At 57.3% G+C, this 17,175-nt stretch overlaps 2 protein-coding genes across 7 annotated transcripts in view; both read left to right on the top strand.

Annotated features, from left to right (window-relative positions):
* Positions 1-17,175, top strand: part of LOC144951462 (uncharacterized) — a 138,101-nt gene that overhangs the window by 16,752 nt on the left and 104,174 nt on the right. The window lies entirely within an intron of this gene.
* Positions 1-17,175, top strand: part of LOC144951451 (uncharacterized) — an 89,700-nt gene that overhangs the window by 7,668 nt on the left and 64,857 nt on the right. For all 6 annotated transcript variants that reach the window (XM_078881719.1, XM_078881718.1, XM_078881720.1 and 3 more), the window contains exon 3: positions 1,142-1,330. In XM_078881719.1, the coding sequence (XP_078737845.1) occupies positions 1,142-1,330 (189 nt within the window). The remainder of the gene's footprint in view (positions 1-1,141; positions 1,331-17,175) is intronic.

Below are 17,175 nucleotides of genomic sequence, written 5' to 3'. Positions count from 1 at the left end.
GATATAACCAACTGAACAGATGGTACAAGATGAGGCAGTGCAAACAAGGCAAGAATCAACTCTTGAATGGATCCTTAAGCCTTGTTTGTGACAATAGAATCACGCATGGCAGAAGCAGTGGCGGCGCTCAGCCGTGAACCAACTTGGCAAAAGCTTCGGGTCCCCAGTAGCTCAGGGGGCACCAATAAGCAGCTAATTGATACAGAGCCTGATTTAATACGGAGGTTTTTTGCTAACAATATTATGGTTGCCTGATAAACACTTTGGCGAGATGTTAACCACTTCGCCTGGTATACAGGAGGTGGTGGGTTCGATCACAACCCTGACGCCTGCTGTATTTTTGGAGTTTGCATGTCTCTCCCCATGGTTGCGTGGATTTTTCTCCGGGTCGTCTGATTTTTCCCGCCACATTTAGAATCAACATGTATAGAGTGTTTGGCTGCTATACATTTCCACATGATAAGCCACTTCGTTGAGCTATCAATTATTTTCATAGTTTTTAATAATCATTGTATAATAAGGCTGATTCTTAATATATATGTTTTGGAGACTTCAAAATGATCTGAACAATTATCCTGTCATATAGCCCTTCACTACCCGACGTAGCCAAATTAATGAAATCGCCACGCATCATCCCCGATAAAGAATGACAGCCAAAGATGGAAATAGGCTGAGGACATGCCCACTGTAAAGTGATGGCTTCTGTGCAGCAGTTAGATGAATTGTTGCATCACAAGACTGTAATAGATGGCAAAGGCTTACGGAGGTCTTAAGTTTAATCAGTTTGCAAATTACAGCAAACACAAATATTTTTTCATTAAAACTAACACTGAAAATATTCATTAAAGATTGACCTCATAAAACTGGTAACTACAGCACTTTAAGCAATAAATTGTGAAAGAAACGGTACGACCATTAGCTGGCCATCGAACAAAGACGGTCACTGCATCACGTGCTTTCGGATGCGCTTCCGTGGCCGTCTGGAACGCTCTTTCTTCCGATATTAGGAAATCACTGGAGCTATGCACTTTTATACTCCGATTAGCACGGTTGGCTACGTACAGTGCAAAAGAAGTTCAACATACATAAACACTTACATATGTACACACAGGGGAATGTGTGCGTTGTCCCGCCCTCACAGGTGCTCAGCACAGGAGTACAGCTGGTACAAGGGCGCCCGGTGCCAGTCGGTGGTGACGGACTTCCAGGTGGGATGCGTGGCGGTGGGCACCGCTCTGCTTGTGCTCTTCCTCATCTTCATGCTCATCGTGTTCTTCGCCAAAAAGCTGCACTCGCTGAGCACTGAGAACCAGCAGCTGCGCGCAAAGAGGTGAGTGACCGTGAGTGACCGTGCGTGGCCATGAGTGACCGTGAGTGACCGTGAGTGGTTGTGAGTGACCGTGCGTGGCCGTGAGTGACTGTGAGTGACCGTGAGAGGCCGTGAGTGACTGTGAGTGGCCGTGAGTGACCGTGAGTGACCGTGAGTGGCTGTGAGTGGCCGTGAGTGCCGTGAGTGGCCGTGAGTGACCGTGCGTGGCCGTGAGCGACCGTGAGTGGCGTGAGTGACCATGAGTGACTGTGAGTGGCTGTGAGTGACCGTGAGTGACCATGAGTGGCCGTGAGTGACCGTGAGTGGCCGTGAGTGACCATGAGTGACTGTGAGTGGCCGTGAGTGACCGTGAGTGACCGTGAGTGACCATGAGTGGCCGTGAGTGGCCGTGCGTGGCCGTGAGTGACCGTGAGTGGCTGTGCCTGCCAGGGTTCTCGCCATCCTGGTGTATGGGGCCCATCAGTGAATATCCTCGGCTAAGAATTCAGAGCCGAATTTAACACATAGGTTTTTTTTTGCCTGATAAACACGGTGGCTAGGAGATGTTAACTAGCTTGCCTGGTATATAGGAGGTTGTGGGTTTGATCCCAACCCTGACGCCTGCTGTATATTTGGAGTTTGCATGTTCTTGCTGTCTCTTTCTGCGGTCGCATTGCACCGACTTCTTTGCTTTCTGTATAGTGAATAATGTCATGCATTATTCACTATACAGAAAGATCGTGCAATCCAACGCAGGTTTGTCGTAGAAGGCCTGCAACGTTAGGCCGGGATCACGATAGATTTGACGAACCCCATGGGACCCTTTAGCAGCCATCTGGACGGTGCGCTGATGGAGACGATCGCAAGCCACTCTTGCCTGGATGTTTACTAACAGGTCCACAGTGTGCTGGAGCACTGTCCCTACATCCGTGCGATGTGGCCAAACAAGACAGAGGTGGCTTGAGTGGACATTGTGGTTTGACGGCAGAATGACCAGCGCCTTGCCTAGGCTTCGGTGTTGCGAACAAAGTCGAACCATCTGATGCCTGGAAGCTGCGGCCTGTTTGAGACTGCAGGCGAGTCTGCGTCTCAGCGCCGTGGAGTAGGACTGGCATCACGCAAGCCTCGTATACGGTCTGTTCTCCTATCACGTATGTTGTTTTCATAACTTGAATTGGACATAACGCAATGAATGCATTGGGAAACACATTTTTTATAACGCGGAGATGAATTGGATATATAACACGATTGAGTGAACAGAACTACATCATGCGAGTAGGAATAAGCGGTTGTACGGTTGCCTCGGCATAGCATCGCACAAGGCATTGGGATGCTTCTAGATGCTACCCAAGTGCCTAAATCTTTGTTCAGCCTGCGTTATGCATCTCACGTGTTATCGCGGACCATGCTTTATCCCTATAATATATAATATTTATTATAACGACATTTTTTCATAAAGCAGTGTTCTTGAGGAATGCAACAACCACCGCGTTATAGGAGAGCAGACTGTACTCGGGTCTTAGGCGATGTGATAACTCTGCGGGGCTACAGGTTTAGTTTATAATACAGGCTTTTTAAAATTAGATCGCCACCACCCAACACAGCCAATTAGTAAGGTTTGTCACATAAACAGAACATGCCAATGCGTTACTAGTACAGCACACCAGTGTGTTGGAGAGCTAAGCCACAAGATTTACAATCTGAGTACGACCTTTCGCCAGTAATTACAACTAGCTTCATCAGGCGACAGCCAGATACGTGACAAACCTTACTAATTGGCTGTGTCGGGTGGTTCTGGCAGCAGTTACATTGGGGAAACGAAACGACATGTCTCAGACCGCGTTTGTGAACACAAGGCAGATCTGAAACACGGTAGGACCAATACCTCTGCCGTTGCTGATCATTGTTTTAACATTGTGGGCTCACACGAAATTTATTTTTCCAAGACGGAGGTACTCTGCAAACCTACCGGCTACCTTCAGAGATTTGTTCATGAAGCCATCCAGATATATAAACACAGACACAACTTCAACCGAAAGGATGGGTACAAACTGAGCAATTATTGGAAGGACGTTATTAACCAGGTAAAGTCTTAACTCACTGTGATGTTTCCATCCCACCTGCTTATGTTAGTTGTTATTTCTAACTCTCTGTGTCTCTCTCTATGCCTCTTTCTTAGATCTCTCACATGTCCTTTGGATTGCACTCTCATGCTCACATGCCCTTTGGATTGCACCTTTCATGCTCACGTGTCCTTTGGATTCTACCTTTCAGGCTCACATACTCTTTGGAGTGCACACTCATGTTCACGTCCTTTGGATTGCACTCTCATGGTGCTAATCTCTCATTAACACTGCTGTTGTGCACATATGCGGGCATGATACTCTTATGCGGCGACGGAATCTCATTCATGCTAATCTCCCTCCCTAATCCCTCTCTCTCTAATCTCCCTCATTAACACAACTGACGTGCCTGTGTCCGTGGATGGAATTCCTTTCCAGCTCAGACCCCGCTTGCTTGCCCATCGCCACATATATAACCTTGTTGTAACTGCTCTCTTGCTGGTTCAGCAGTTCCACTGCTGGATTATATTTTTTTCCGCCTGAGGACGACCGGTTGTGTTGCGTTCGAAACGTCGTGATTTCTTTTATTTTATACCTACGTGACTTTACCGAAAGAACCAAAGAATAAAAATAATATACCATCTGTCGCCCAACTTCTGCTCCAAACCATTATCTGTCTAACGGCTCTTATTTTATGGAATCAATGCAGAATATTTGCTCCCTGCAAATATATATTCTCCACACATTCCGTACACTTCTACAGCCAAGTGTGTAGTTTCGTTGTGGAATGCGTGCTCAGAAAATCCAACTTGAAGGTTGCCTGTTTAGAACCCACGGGGACGTCGGCAGAGCCAGTCGGTAGACTTGGTGTTATCCCATGAGAGAGAGAGAGAGAGAAAGAGAGAAACACAGCATGGAATGCTTGACGGCTTCTCTGCTTCAACTCGTCCACATTTCCCTCACTCCCACCTGTGTCTCTCTCCCAGTGTCTCCCTCACTCCCACCTGTGTCTCTGTCTCCTCGTGTCTCCCCCACTCCCACCTGTGTCTCTGTCCCTTCGTGTCTCCCTCACTCCCACCTGTGTCTCTGTCCCTTCGTGTCTCCCTCACTCCCACCTGTGTCTGTCTCCTGGCGTCTCCCTCACTCCCATCTGTGTCTCTGTCCCCTCGTGTCTCCCTCACTCCCACCTGTGTCTGTCTCCTGGTGTCTCCCTCACTCCCACTTGTGTCTCTGTCTCCTCGTGTCTCCCCCACTCCCACCTGTGTCTCTGTCCCGTCGTGTCTCCCTCACTCCCACCTGTGTCTCTGTCCCCTCGTGTCTCCCTCACTCCCACCTGTGTCTGTCTCCTGGTGTCTCCCTCACTCCCACCTGTGTCTCTCTCCTGGTGTCTCCCTCACTCCCACCTGTGTCTCTGTCTCCTCGTGTCTCCCTCACTCCCACCTGTGTCTCTGTCTCCTGGTGTCTACCTCACTCCCACCTGTGTCTCTGTCTCCTCGTGTCTCCCCCACTCCCACCTGTATCTCTGTCCCTTCGTGTCTCCCTCACTCCCACCTGTGTTTCTGTCTCCTCGTGTCTCCCCCACTCCCACCTGTGTCTCTGTCCCTTCGTGTCTCCCTCACTCCCACCTGTGTCTCTCTCCTGGTGTCTCCCTCACTCCCACCTGTGTCTCTGTCCCCTCGTGTCTCCCTCACTCCCACCTGTGTTTCTCTCCTGGTGTCTCCCTCACTCCCACCTGTGTCTCTGTCCCCTCGTGTCTCCCTCACTCCCACCTGTGTCTCTGTCCCCTCGTGTCTCCCTCACTCCCACCTGTGTCTCTGTCTCCTGGTGTCTCCCTCACTCCCACCTGTGTCTCTGTCTCCCGGTGTCTCCCTCATTCCCACCTGTGTCTCTCTCCTGGCGTCTCCCTCACTCCCACCTGTGTCTCTGTCCCCTCGTGTCTCCCTCACTCCCACCTGTGTCTCTGTCTCATGGTGTCTCCCTCACTCCCACCTGTGTCTCTGTCCCCTCGTGTCTCCCTCACTCCCACCTGTGACTCTGTCCCCTCGTGTCTCCCTCACTCCCACCTGTGTCTCTGTATCCTGGTGTCTCCCTCACTCCCACCTGTGTCTCTGTCCCCTCGTGTCTCCCTCACTCCCACCTGTGACTCTGTCCCCTCGTGTCTCCCTCACTCCCACCTGTGTCTCTGTCCCCTCGTGTCTCCCTCACTCCCACCTGTGTCTCTGTCCCCTCGTGTCTCCCTCACTCCCACCTGTGTCTCTCTCCTGGTGTCTCCCTCACTCCCACCTGTGTCTCTGTCCCTTCGTGTCTCCCCCACTCCCACCTGTGTCTCTGTCCCTTCGTGTCTCCCTCACTCCCACCTGTGTCTCTGTCCCCTCGTGTCTCCCTCACTCCCACCTGTGTCTCTCTCCTGGTGTCTCCCTCACTCCCACCTGTGTCTCTGTCCCCTCGTGTCTCCCTCACTCCCACCTGTGTCTCTCTCCTGGTGTCTCCCTCACTCCCACCTGTGTCTCTGTCCCCTCGTGTCTCCCTCACTCCGACCTGTGTCTCTCTCCTGGTGTCTCCCTCACTCCCACCTGTGTCTCTGTCCCCTCGTGTCTCCCTCACTCCCACCTGTGTCTCTGTCTCCTCGTGTCTCCCCCACTCCCACCTGTGTCTCTGTCCCGTCGTGTCTCCCTCACTCCCACCTGTGTCTCTGTCCCCTCGGGTCTCCCTCACTCCCACCTGTTTCTGTCTCCTGGTGTCTCCCTCACTCCCACCTGTGTCTCTCTCCTGGTGTCTCCCTCACTCCCACCTGTGTCTCTGTCTCCTCGTGTCTCCCTCACTCCCACCTGTGTCTCTGTCTCCTGGTGTCTCCCTCACTCCCACCTGTGTCTCTGTCTCCTCGTGTCTCCCCCACTCCCACCTGTATCTCTGTCCCTTCGTGTCTCCCTCACTCCCACCTGTGTTTCTGTCTCCTCGTGTCTCCCCCACTCCCACCTGTGTCTCTGTCCCTTCGTGTCTCCCTCACTCCCACCTGTGTCTCTCTCCTGGTGTCTCCCTCACTCCCACCTGTGTCTCTGTCCCCTCGTGTCTCCCTCACTCCCACCTGTGTCTCTCTCCTGGTGTCTCCCTCACTCCCACCTGTGTCTCTGTCCCCTCGTGTCTCCCTCACTCCCACCTGTGTCTCTGTCCCCTCGTGTCTCCCTCACTCCCACCTGTGTCTCTGTCTCCTGGTGTCTCCCTCACTCCCACCTGTGTCTCTGTCTCCCGGTGTCTCCCTCATTCCCACCTGTGTCTCTCTCCTGGCGTCTCCCTCACTCCCACCTGTGTCTCTGTCCCCTCGTGTCTCCCTCACTCCCACCTGTGTCTCTGTCTCATGGTGTCTCCCTCACTCCCACCTGTGTCTCTGTCCCCTCGTGTCTCCCTCACTCCCACCTGTGACTCTGTCCCCTCGTGTCTCCCTCACTCCCACCTGTGTCTCTGTCTCCTGGTGTCTCCCTCACTCCCACCTGTGTCTCTGTCCCCTCGTGTCTCCCTCACTCCCACCTGTGTCTCTGTCCCCTCGTGTCTCCCTCACTCCCACCTGTGTCTCTCTCCTGGTGTCTCCCTCACTCCCACCTGTGTCTCTGTCCCTTCGTGTCTCCCCCACTCCCACCTGTGTCTCTGTCCCTTCGTGTCTCCCTCACTCCCACCTGTGTCTCTGTCCCCTCGTGTCTCCCTCACTCCCACCTGTGTCTCTCTCCTGGTGTCTCCCTCACTCCCACCTGTGTCTCTGTCCCCTCGTGTCTCCCTCACTCCCACCTGTGTATCTCTCCTGGTGTCTCCCTCACTCCCACCTGTGTCTCTGTCCCCTTGTGTCTCCCTCACTCCCACCTGTGTCTCTGTCCCCTCGTGTCTCCCTCACTCCCACCTGTGTCTCTGTCTCCTGGTGTCTCCCTCACTCCCACCTGTGTCTCTGTCTCCCGGTGTCTCCCTCATTCCCACCTGTGTCTCTCTCCTGGCGTCTCCCTCACTCCCACCTGTGTCTCTGTCCCCTCGTGTCTCCCTCACTCCCACCTGTGTCTCTGTCTCATGGTGTCTCCCTCACTCCCACCTGTGTCTCTGTCCCCTCGTGTCTCCCTCACTCCCACCTGTGACTCTGTCCCCTCGTGTCTCCCTCACTCCCACCTGTGTCTCTGTCTCCTGGTGTCTCCCTCACTCCCACCTGTGTCTCTGTCCCCTCGTGTCTCCCTCACTCCCACCTGTGTCTCTGTCCCCTCGTGTCTCCCTCACTCCCACCTGTGTCTCTCTCCTGGTGTCTCCCTCACTCCCACCTGTGTCTCTGTCCCTTCGTGTCTCCCCCACTCCCACCTGTGTCTCTGTCCCTTCGTGTCTCCCTCACTCCCACCTGTGTATCTGTCCCCTCGTGTCTCCCTCACTCCCACCTGTGTCTCTCTCCTGGTGTCTCCCTCACTCCCACCTGTGTCTCTGTCCCCTCGTGTCTCCCTCACTCCCACCTGTGTATCTCTCCTGGTGTCTCCCTCACTCCCACCTGTGTCTCTGTCCCCTCGTGTCTCCCTCACTCCCACCTGTGTCTCTGTCCCCTCGTGTCTCCCTCACTCCCACCTGTGTCTCTGTCTCCTGGTGTCTCCCTCACTCCCACCTGTGTCTCTGTCTCCCGGTGTCTCCCTCATTCCCACCTGTGTCTCTCTCCTGGCGTCTCCCTCACTCCCACCTGTGTCTCTGTGTCCTGGTGTCTCCCCCACTCCCACCTGTGTCTCTGTCTATTCGTGTCTCCCTCACTCCCACCTGTGTCTCTGTCCCCTCGTGTCTCCCTCACTCCCACCTGTGTCTCTCTCCTGGTGTCTCCCTCACTCCCACCTGTGTCTCTGTCCCCTCGTGTCTCCCTCACTCCCACCTGTGTATCTCTCCTGGTGTCTCCCTCACTCCCACCTGTGTCTCTGTCCCCTCGTGTCTCCCTCACTCCCACCTGTGTCTCTGTCCCCTCGTGTCTCCCTCACTCCCACCTGTGTCTCTGTCTCCTGGTGTCTCCCTCACTCCCACCTGTGTCTCTGTCTCCCGGTGTCTCCCTCACTCCCACCTGTGTATCTCTCCTGGTGTCTCCCTCACTCCCACCTGTGTCTCTGTCCCCTCGTGTCTCCCTCACTCCCACCTGTGTCTCTGTCCCCTCGTGTCTCCCTCACTCCCACCTGTGTTTCTGTCTCCTCGTGTCTCCCTCACTCCCACCTGTGTCTCTCTCCTGGTGTCTCCCTCACTCCCACCTGTGTCTCTGTCCCCTCGTGTCTCCCTCACTCCCACCTGTGTCTCTCTCCTGGTGTCTCCCTCACTCCCACCTGTGTCTCTGTCCCTTCGTGTCTCCCCCACTCCCACCTGTGTCTCTGTCCCTTCGTGTCTCCCTCACTCCCACCTGTGTCTCTGTCCCCTCGTGTCTCCCTCACTCCCACCTGTGTTTCTCTCCTGGTGTCTCCCTCACTCCCACCTGTGTCTCTGTCCCCTCGTGTCTCCCTCACTCCCACCTGTGTCTCTCTCCTGGTGTCTCCCTCACTCCCACCTGTGTCTCTGTCCCCTCGTGTCTCCCTCACTCCCACCTGTGTCTCTCTCCTGGTGTCTCCCTCACTCCCACCTGTGTCTCTGTCCCCTCGTGTCTCCCTCACTCCCACCTGTGTCTCTGTCTCCTCGTGTCTCCCCCACTCCCACCTGTGTCTCTGTCCCGTCGTGTCTCCCTCACTCCCACCTGTGTCTCTGTCCCCTCGGGTCTCCCTCACTCCCACCTGTGTCTGTCTCCTGGTGTCTCCCTCACTCCCACCTGTGTCTCTCTCCTGGTGTCTCCCTCACTCCCACCTGTGTCTCTGTCTCCTCGTGTCTCCCTCACTCCCACCTGTGTCTCTGTCTCCTGGTGTCTCCCTCACTCCCACCTGTGTCTCTGTCTCCTCGTGTCTCCCCCACTCCCACCTGTATCTCTGTCCCTTCGTGTCTCCCTCACTCCCACCTGTGTTTCTGTCTCCTCGTGTCTCCCCCACTCCCACCTGTGTCTCTGTCCCTTCGTGTCTCCCTCACTCCCACCTGTGTCTCTCTCCTGGTGTCTCCCTCACTCCCACCTGTGTCTCTGTCCCCTCGTGTCTCCCTCACTCCCACCTGTGTCTCTCTCCTGGTGTCTCCCTCACTCCCACCTGTGTCTCTGTCCCCTCGTGTCTCCCTCACTCCCACCTGTGTCTCTGTCCCCTCGTGTCTCCCTCACTCCCACCTGTGTCTCTGTCTCCTGGTGTCTCCCTCACTCCTACCTGTGTCTCTGTCTCCCGGTGTCTCCCTCATTCCCACCTGTGTCTCTCTCCTGGCGTCTCCCTCACTCCCACCTGTGTCTCTGTCCCCTCGTGTCTCCCTCACTCCCACCTGTGTCTCTGTCTCATGGTGTCTCCCTCACTCCCACCTGTGTCTCTGTCCCCTCGTGTCTCCCTCACTCCCACCTGTGACTCTGTCCCCTCGTGTCTCCCTCACTCCCACCTGTGTCTCTGTCTCCTGGTGTCTCCCTCACTCCCACCTGTGTCTCTGTCCCCTCGTGTCTCCCTCACTCCCACCTGTGTCTCTGTCCCCTCGTGTCTCCCTCACTCCCACCTGTGTCTCTCTCCTGGTGTCTCCCTCACTCCCACCTGTGTCTCTGTCCCTTCGTGTCTCCCCCACTCCCACCTGTGTCTCTGTCCCTTCGTGTCTCCCTCACACCCACCTGTGTCTCTGTCCCCTCGTGTCTCCCTCACTCCCACCTGTGTCTCTCTCCTGGTGTCTCCCTCACTCCCACCTGTGTCTCTGTCCCCTCGTGTCTCCCTCACTCCCACCTGTGTCTCTGTCTCCTCGTGTCTCCCCCACTCCCACCTGTGTCTCTGTCCCGTCGTGTCTCCCTCACTCCCACCTGTGTCTCTGTCCCCTCGTGTCTCCCTCACTCCCACCTGTGACTCTGTCCCCTCGTGTCTCCCTCACTCCCACCTGTGTCTCTGTCCCCTCGTGTCTCCCTCACTCCCACCTGTGTCTCTGTCCCCTCGTGTCTCCCTCACTCCCACCTGTGTCTCTCTCCTGGTGTCTCCCTCACTCCCACCTGTGTCTCTGTCCCTTCGTGTCTCCCCCACTCCCACCTGTGTCTCTGTCCCTTCGTGTCTCCCTCACTCCCACCTGTGTCTCTGTCCCCTCGTGTCTCCCTCACTCCCACCTGTGTCTCTCTCCTGGTGTCTCCCTCACTCCCACCTGTGTCTCTGTCCCCTCGTGTCTCCCTCACTCCCACCTGTGTCTCTCTCCTGGTGTCTCCCTCACTCCCACCTGTGTCTCTGTCCCCTCGTGTCTCCCTCACTCCGACCTGTGTCTCTCTCCTGGTGTCTCCCTCACTCCCACCTGTGTCTCTGTCCCCTCGTGTCTCCCTCACTCCCACCTGTGTCTCTGTCTCCTCGTGTCTCCCCCACTCCCACCTGTGTCTCTGTCCCGTCGTGTCTCCCTCACTCCCACCTGTGTCTCTGTCCCCTCGGGTCTCCCTCACTCCCACCTGTTTCTGTCTCCTGGTGTCTCCCTCACTCCCACCTGTGTCTCTCTCCTGGTGTCTCCCTCACTCCCACCTGTGTCTCTGTCTCCTCGTGTCTCCCTCACTCCCACCTGTGTCTCTGTCTCCTGGTGTCTCCCTCACTCCCACCTGTGTCTCTGTCTCCTCGTGTCTCCCCCACTCCCACCTGTATCTCTGTCCCTTCGTGTCTCCCTCACTCCCACCTGTGTTTCTGTCTCCTCGTGTCTCCCCCACTCCCACCTGTGTCTCTGTCCCTTCGTGTCTCCCTCACTCCCACCTGTGTCTCTCTCCTGGTGTCTCCCTCACTCCCACCTGTGTCTCTGTCCCCTCGTGTCTCCCTCACTCCCACCTGTGTCTCTCTCCTGGTGTCTCCCTCACTCCCACCTGTGTCTCTGTCCCCTCGTGTCTCCCTCACTCCCACCTGTGTCTCTGTCCCCTCGTGTCTCCCTCACTCCCACCTGTGTCTCTGTCTCCTGGTGTCTCCCTCACTCCCACCTGTGTCTCTGTCTCCCGGTGTCTCCCTCATTCCCACCTGTGTCTCTCTCCTGGCGTCTCCCTCACTCCCACCTGTGTCTCTGTCCCCTCGTGTCTCCCTCACTCCCACCTGTGTCTCTGTCTCATGGTGTCTCCCTCACTCCCACCTGTGTCTCTGTCCCCTCGTGTCTCCCTCACTCCCACCTGTGACTCTGTCCCCTCGTGTCTCCCTCACTCCCACCTGTGTCTCTGTCTCCTGGTGTCTCCCTCACTCCCACCTGTGTCTCTGTCCCCTCGTGTCTCCCTCACTCCCACCTGTGTCTCTGTCCCCTCGTGTCTCCCTCACTCCCACCTGTGTCTCTCTCCTGGTGTCTCCCTCACTCCCACCTGTGTCTCTGTCCCTTCGTGTCTCCCCCACTCCCACCTGTGTCTCTGTCCCTTCGTGTCTCCCTCACTCCCACCTGTGTCTCTGTCCCCTCGTGTCTCCCTCACTCCCACCTGTGTCTCTCTCCTGGTGTCTCCCTCACTCCCACCTGTGTCTCTGTCCCCTCGTGTCTCCCTCACTCCCACCTGTGTATCTCTCCTGGTGTCTCCCTCACTCCCACCTGTGTCTCTGTCCCCTTGTGTCTCCCTCACTCCCACCTGTGTCTCTGTCCCCTCGTGTCTCCCTCACTCCCACCTGTGTCTCTGTCTCCTGGTGTCTCCCTCACTCCCACCTGTGTCTCTGTCTCCCGGTGTCTCCCTCATTCCCACCTGTGTCTCTCTCCTGGCGTCTCCCTCACTCCCACCTGTGTCTCTGTCCCCTCGTGTCTCCCTCACTCCCACCTGTGTCTCTGTCTCATGGTGTCTCCCTCACTCCCACCTGTGTCTCTGTCCCCTCGTGTCTCCCTCACTCCCACCTGTGACTCTGTCCCCTCGTGTCTCCCTCACTCCCACCTGTGTCTCTGTCTCCTGGTGTCTCCCTCACTCCCACCTGTGTCTCTGTCCCCTCGTGTCTCCCTCACTCCCACCTGTGTCTCTGTCCCCTCGTGTCTCCCTCACTCCCACCTGTGTCTCTCTCCTGGTGTCTCCCTCACTCCCACCTGTGTCTCTGTCCCTTCGTGTCTCCCCCACTCCCACCTGTGTCTCTGTCCCTTCGTGTCTCCCTCACTCCCACCTGTGTATCTGTCCCCTCGTGTCTCCCTCACTCCCACCTGTGTCTCTCTCCTGGTGTCTCCCTCACTCCCACCTGTGTCTCTGTCCCCTCGTGTCTCCCTCACTCCCACCTGTGTATCTCTCCTGGTGTCTCCCTCACTCCCACCTGTGTCTCTGTCCCCTCGTGTCTCCCTCACTCCCACCTGTGTCTCTGTCCCCTCGTGTCTCCCTCACTCCCACCTGTGTCTCTGTCTCCTGGTGTCTCCCTCACTCCCACCTGTGTCTCTGTCTCCCGGTGTCTCCCTCATTCCCACCTGTGTCTCTCTCCTGGCGTCTCCCTCACTCCCACCTGTGTCTCTGTGTCCTGGTGTCTCCCCCACTCCCACCTGTGTCTCTGTCCCTTCGTGTCTCCCTCACTCCCACCTGTGTCTCTGTCCCCTCGTGTCTCCCTCACTCCCACCTGTGTCTCTCTCCTGGTGTCTCCCTCACTCCCACCTGTGTCTCTGTCCCCTCGTGTCTCCCTCACTCCCACCTGTGTATCTCTCCTGGTGTCTCCCTCACTCCCACCTGTGTCTCTGTCCCCTCGTGTCTCCCTCACTCCCACCTGTGTCTCTGTCCCCTCGTGTCTCCCTCACTCCCACCTGTGTCTCTGTCTCCTGGTGTCTCCCTCACTCCCACCTGTGTCTCTGTCTCCCGGTGTCTCCCTCACTCCCACCTGTGTATCTCTCCTGGTGTCTCCCTCACTCCCACCTGTGTCTCTGTCCCCTCGTGTCTCCCTCACTCCCACCTGTGTCTCTGTCCCCTCGTGTCTCCCTCACTCCCACCTGTGTTTCTGTCTCCTCGTGTCTCCCTCACTCCCACCTGTGTCTCTCTCCTGGTGTCTCCCTCACTCCCACCTGTGTCTCTGTCCCCTCGTGTCTCCCTCACTCCCACCTGTGTCTCTCTCCTGGTGTCTCCCTCACTCCCACCTGTGTCTCTGTCCCTTCGTGTCTCCCCCACTCCCACCTGTGTCTCTGTCCCTTCGTGTCTCCCTCACTCCCACCTGTGTCTCTGTCCCCTCGTGTCTCCCTCACTCCCACCTGTGTCTCTCTCCTGGTGTCTCCCTCACTCCCACCTGTGTCTCTGTCCCCTCGTGTCTCCCTCACTCCCACCTGTGTCTCTCTCCTGGTGTCTCCCTCACTCCCACCTGTGTCTCTGTCCCCTCGTGTCTCCCTCACTCCCACCTGTGTCTCTCTCCTGGTGTCTCCCTCACTCCCACCTGTGTCTCTGTCCCCTCGTGTCTCCCTCACTCCCACCTGTGTCTCTGTCTCCTCGTGTCTCCCCCACTCCCACCTGTGTCTCTGTCCCGTCGTGTCTCCCTCACTCCCACCTGTGTCTCTGTCCCCTCGGGTCTCCCTCACTCCCACCTGTGTCTGTCTCCTGGTGTCTCCCTCACTCCCACCTGTGTCTCTCTCCTGGTGTCTCCCTCACTCCCACCTGTGTCTCTGTCTCCTCGTGTCTCCCTCACTCCCACCTGTGTCTCTGTCTCCTGGTGTCTCCCTCACTCCCACCTGTGTCTCTGTCTCCTCGTGTCTCCCCCACTCCCACCTGTATCTCTGTCCCTTCGTGTCTCCCTCACTCCCACCTGTGTTTCTGTCTCCTCGTGTCTCCCCCACTCCCACCTGTGTCTCTGTCCCTTCGTGTCTCCCTCACTCCCACCTGTGTCTCTCTCCTGGTGTCTCCCTCACTCCCACCTGTGTCTCTGTCCCCTCGTGTCTCCCTCACTCCCACCTGTGTCTCTCTCCTGGTGTCTCCCTCACTCCCACCTGTGTCTCTGTCCCCTCGTGTCTCCCTCACTCCCACCTGTGTCTCTGTCCCCTCGTGTCTCCCTCACTCCCACCTGTGTCTCTGTCTCCTGGTGTCTCCCTCACTCCTACCTGTGTCTCTGTCTCCCGGTGTCTCCCTCATTCCCACCTGTGTCTCTCTCCTGGCGTCTCCCTCACTCCCACCTGTGTCTCTGTCCCCTCGTGTCTCCCTCACTCCCACCTGTGTCTCTGTCTCATGGTGTCTCCCTCACTCCCACCTGTGTCTCTGTCCCCTCGTGTCTCCCTCACTCCCACCTGTGACTCTGTCCCCTCGTGTCTCCCTCACTCCCACCTGTGTCTCTGTCTCCTGGTGTCTCCCTCACTCCCACCTGTGTCTCTGTCCCCTCGTGTCTCCCTCACTCCCACCTGTGTCTCTGTCCCCTCGTGTCTCCCTCACTCCCACCTGTGTCTCTCTCCTGGTGTCTCCCTCACTCCCACCTGTGTCTCTGTCCCTTCGTGTCTCCCCCACTCCCACCTGTGTCTCTGTCCCTTCGTGTCTCCCTCACACCCACCTGTGTCTCTGTCCCCTCGTGTCTCCCTCACTCCCACCTGTGTCTCTCTCCTGGTGTCTCCCTCACTCCCACCTGTGTCTCTGTCCCCTCGTGTCTCCCTCACTCCCACCTGTGTATCTCTCCTGGTGTCTCCCTCACTCCCACCTGTGTCTCTGTCCCCTCGTGTCTCCCTCACTCCCACCTGTGTCTCTGTCCCCTCGTGTCTCCCTCACTCCCACCTGTGTCTCTGTCTCCTGGTGTCTCCCTCACTCCCACCTGTGTCTCTGTCTCCCGGTGTCTCCCTCATTCCCACCTGTGTCTCTCTCCTGGCGTCTCCCTCACTCCCACCTGTGTCTCTGTCCCCTCGTGTCTCCCTCACTCCCACCTGTGTCTCTGTCTCATGGTGTCTCCCTCACTCCCACCTGTGTCTCTGTCCCCTCGTGTCTCCCTCACTCCCACCTGTGACTCTGTCCCCTCGTGTCTCCCTCACTCCCACCTGTGTCTCTGTCTCCTGGTGTCTCCCTCACTCCCACCTGTGTCTCTGTCCCCTCGTGTCTCCCTCACTCCCACCTGTGTCTCTCTCCTGGTGTCTCCCTCACTCCCACCTGTGTCTCTGTCCCCTCGTGTCTCCCTCACTCCCACCTGTGTCTCTCTCCTGGTGTCTCCCTCACTCCCACCTGTGTCTCTGTCCCCTCGTGTCTCCCTCACTCCCACCTGTGTCTCTCTCCTGGTGTCTCCCTCACTCCCACCTGTGTCTCTGTCCCCTCGTGTCTCCCTCACTCCCACCTGTGTCTCTGTCTCCTCGTGTCTCCCCCACTCCCACCTGTGTCTCTGTCCCGTCGTGTCTCCCTCACTCCCACCTGTGTCTCTGTCCCCTCGGGTCTCCCTCACTCCCACCTGTGTCTGTCTCCTGGTGTCTCCCTCACTCCCACCTGTGTCTCTCTCCTGGTGTCTCCCTCACTCCCACCTGTGTCTCTGTCTCCTCGTGTCTCCCTCACTCCCACCTGTGTCTCTGTCTCCTGGTGTCTCCCTCACTCCCACCTGTGTCTCTGTCTCCTCGTGTCTCCCCCACTCCCACCTGTATCTCTGTCCCTTCGTGTCTCCCTCACTCCCACCTGTGTTTCTGTCTCCTCGTGTCTCCCCCACTCCCACCTGTGTCTCTGTCCCTTCGTGTCTCCCTCACTCCCACCTGTGTCTCTCTCCTGGTGTCTCCCTCACTCCCACCTGTGTCTCTGTCCCCTCGTGTCTCCCTCACTCCCACCTGTGTCTCTCTCCTGGTGTCTCCCTCACTCCCACCTGTGTCTCTGTCCCCTCGTGTCTCCCTCACTCCCACCTGTGTCTCTGTCCCCTCGTGTCTCCCTCACTCCCACCTGTGTCTCTGTCTCCTGGTGTCTCCCTCACTCCCACCTGTGTCTCTGTCTCCCGGTGTCTCCCTCATTCCCACCTGTGTCTCTCTCCTGGCGTCTCCCTCACTCCCACCTGTGTCTCTGTCCCCTCGTGTTACCCTCACTCCCACCTGTGTCTCTGTCTCATGGTGTCTCCCTCACTCCCACCTGTGTCTCTGTCCCCTCGTGTCTCCCTCACTCCCACCTGTGACTCTGTCCCCTCGTGTCTCCCTCACTCCCACCTGTGTCTCTGTCTCCTGGTGTCTCCCTCACTCCCACCTGTGTCTCTGTCCCCTCGTGTCTCCCTCACTCCCACCTGTGTCTCTGTCCCCTCGTGTCTCCCTCACTCCCACCTGTGTCTCTCTCCTGGTGTCTCCCTCACTCCCACCTGTGTCTCTGTCCCTTTGTGTCTCCCCCACTCCCACCTGTGTCTCTGTCCCTTCGTGTCTCCCTCACTCCCACCTGTGTCTCTGTCCCCTCGTGTCTCCCTCACTCCCACCTGTGTCTCTCTCCTGGTGTCTCCCTCACTCCCACCTGTGTCTCTGTCCCCTCGTGTCTCCCTCACTCCCACCTGTGTATCTCTCCTGGTGTCTCCCTCACTCCCACCTGTGTCTCTGTCCCCTCGTGTCTCCCTCACTCCCACCTGTGTCTCTGTCCCCTCGTGTCTCCCTCACTCCCACCTGTGTCTCTGTCTCCTGGTGTCTCCCTCACTCCCACCTGTGTCTCTGTCTCCCGGTGTCTCCCTCATTCCCACCTGTGTCTCTCTCCTGGCGTCTCCCTCACTCCCACCTGTGTCTCTGTGTCCTGGTGTCTCCCCCACTCCCACCTGTGTCTCTGTCCCCTCGTGTCTCCCTCACTCCCACCTGTGTTTCTGTCTCCTCGTGTCTCCCTCACTCCCACCTGTGTCTCTGTCTCCTGGTGTCTCCCTCACTCCCACCTGTGTCTCTGTCCCCTCG

The sequence above is a fragment of the Lampetra fluviatilis genome, chromosome 62, assembly GCF_964198595.1.
Source record: "Lampetra fluviatilis chromosome 62, kcLamFluv1.1, whole genome shotgun sequence".
In the NCBI taxonomy this organism is placed as follows: Eukaryota; Metazoa; Chordata; class Hyperoartia; order Petromyzontiformes; family Petromyzontidae; genus Lampetra; species Lampetra fluviatilis.
This window is presented reverse-complemented; position numbering and strand designations above follow the sequence as displayed.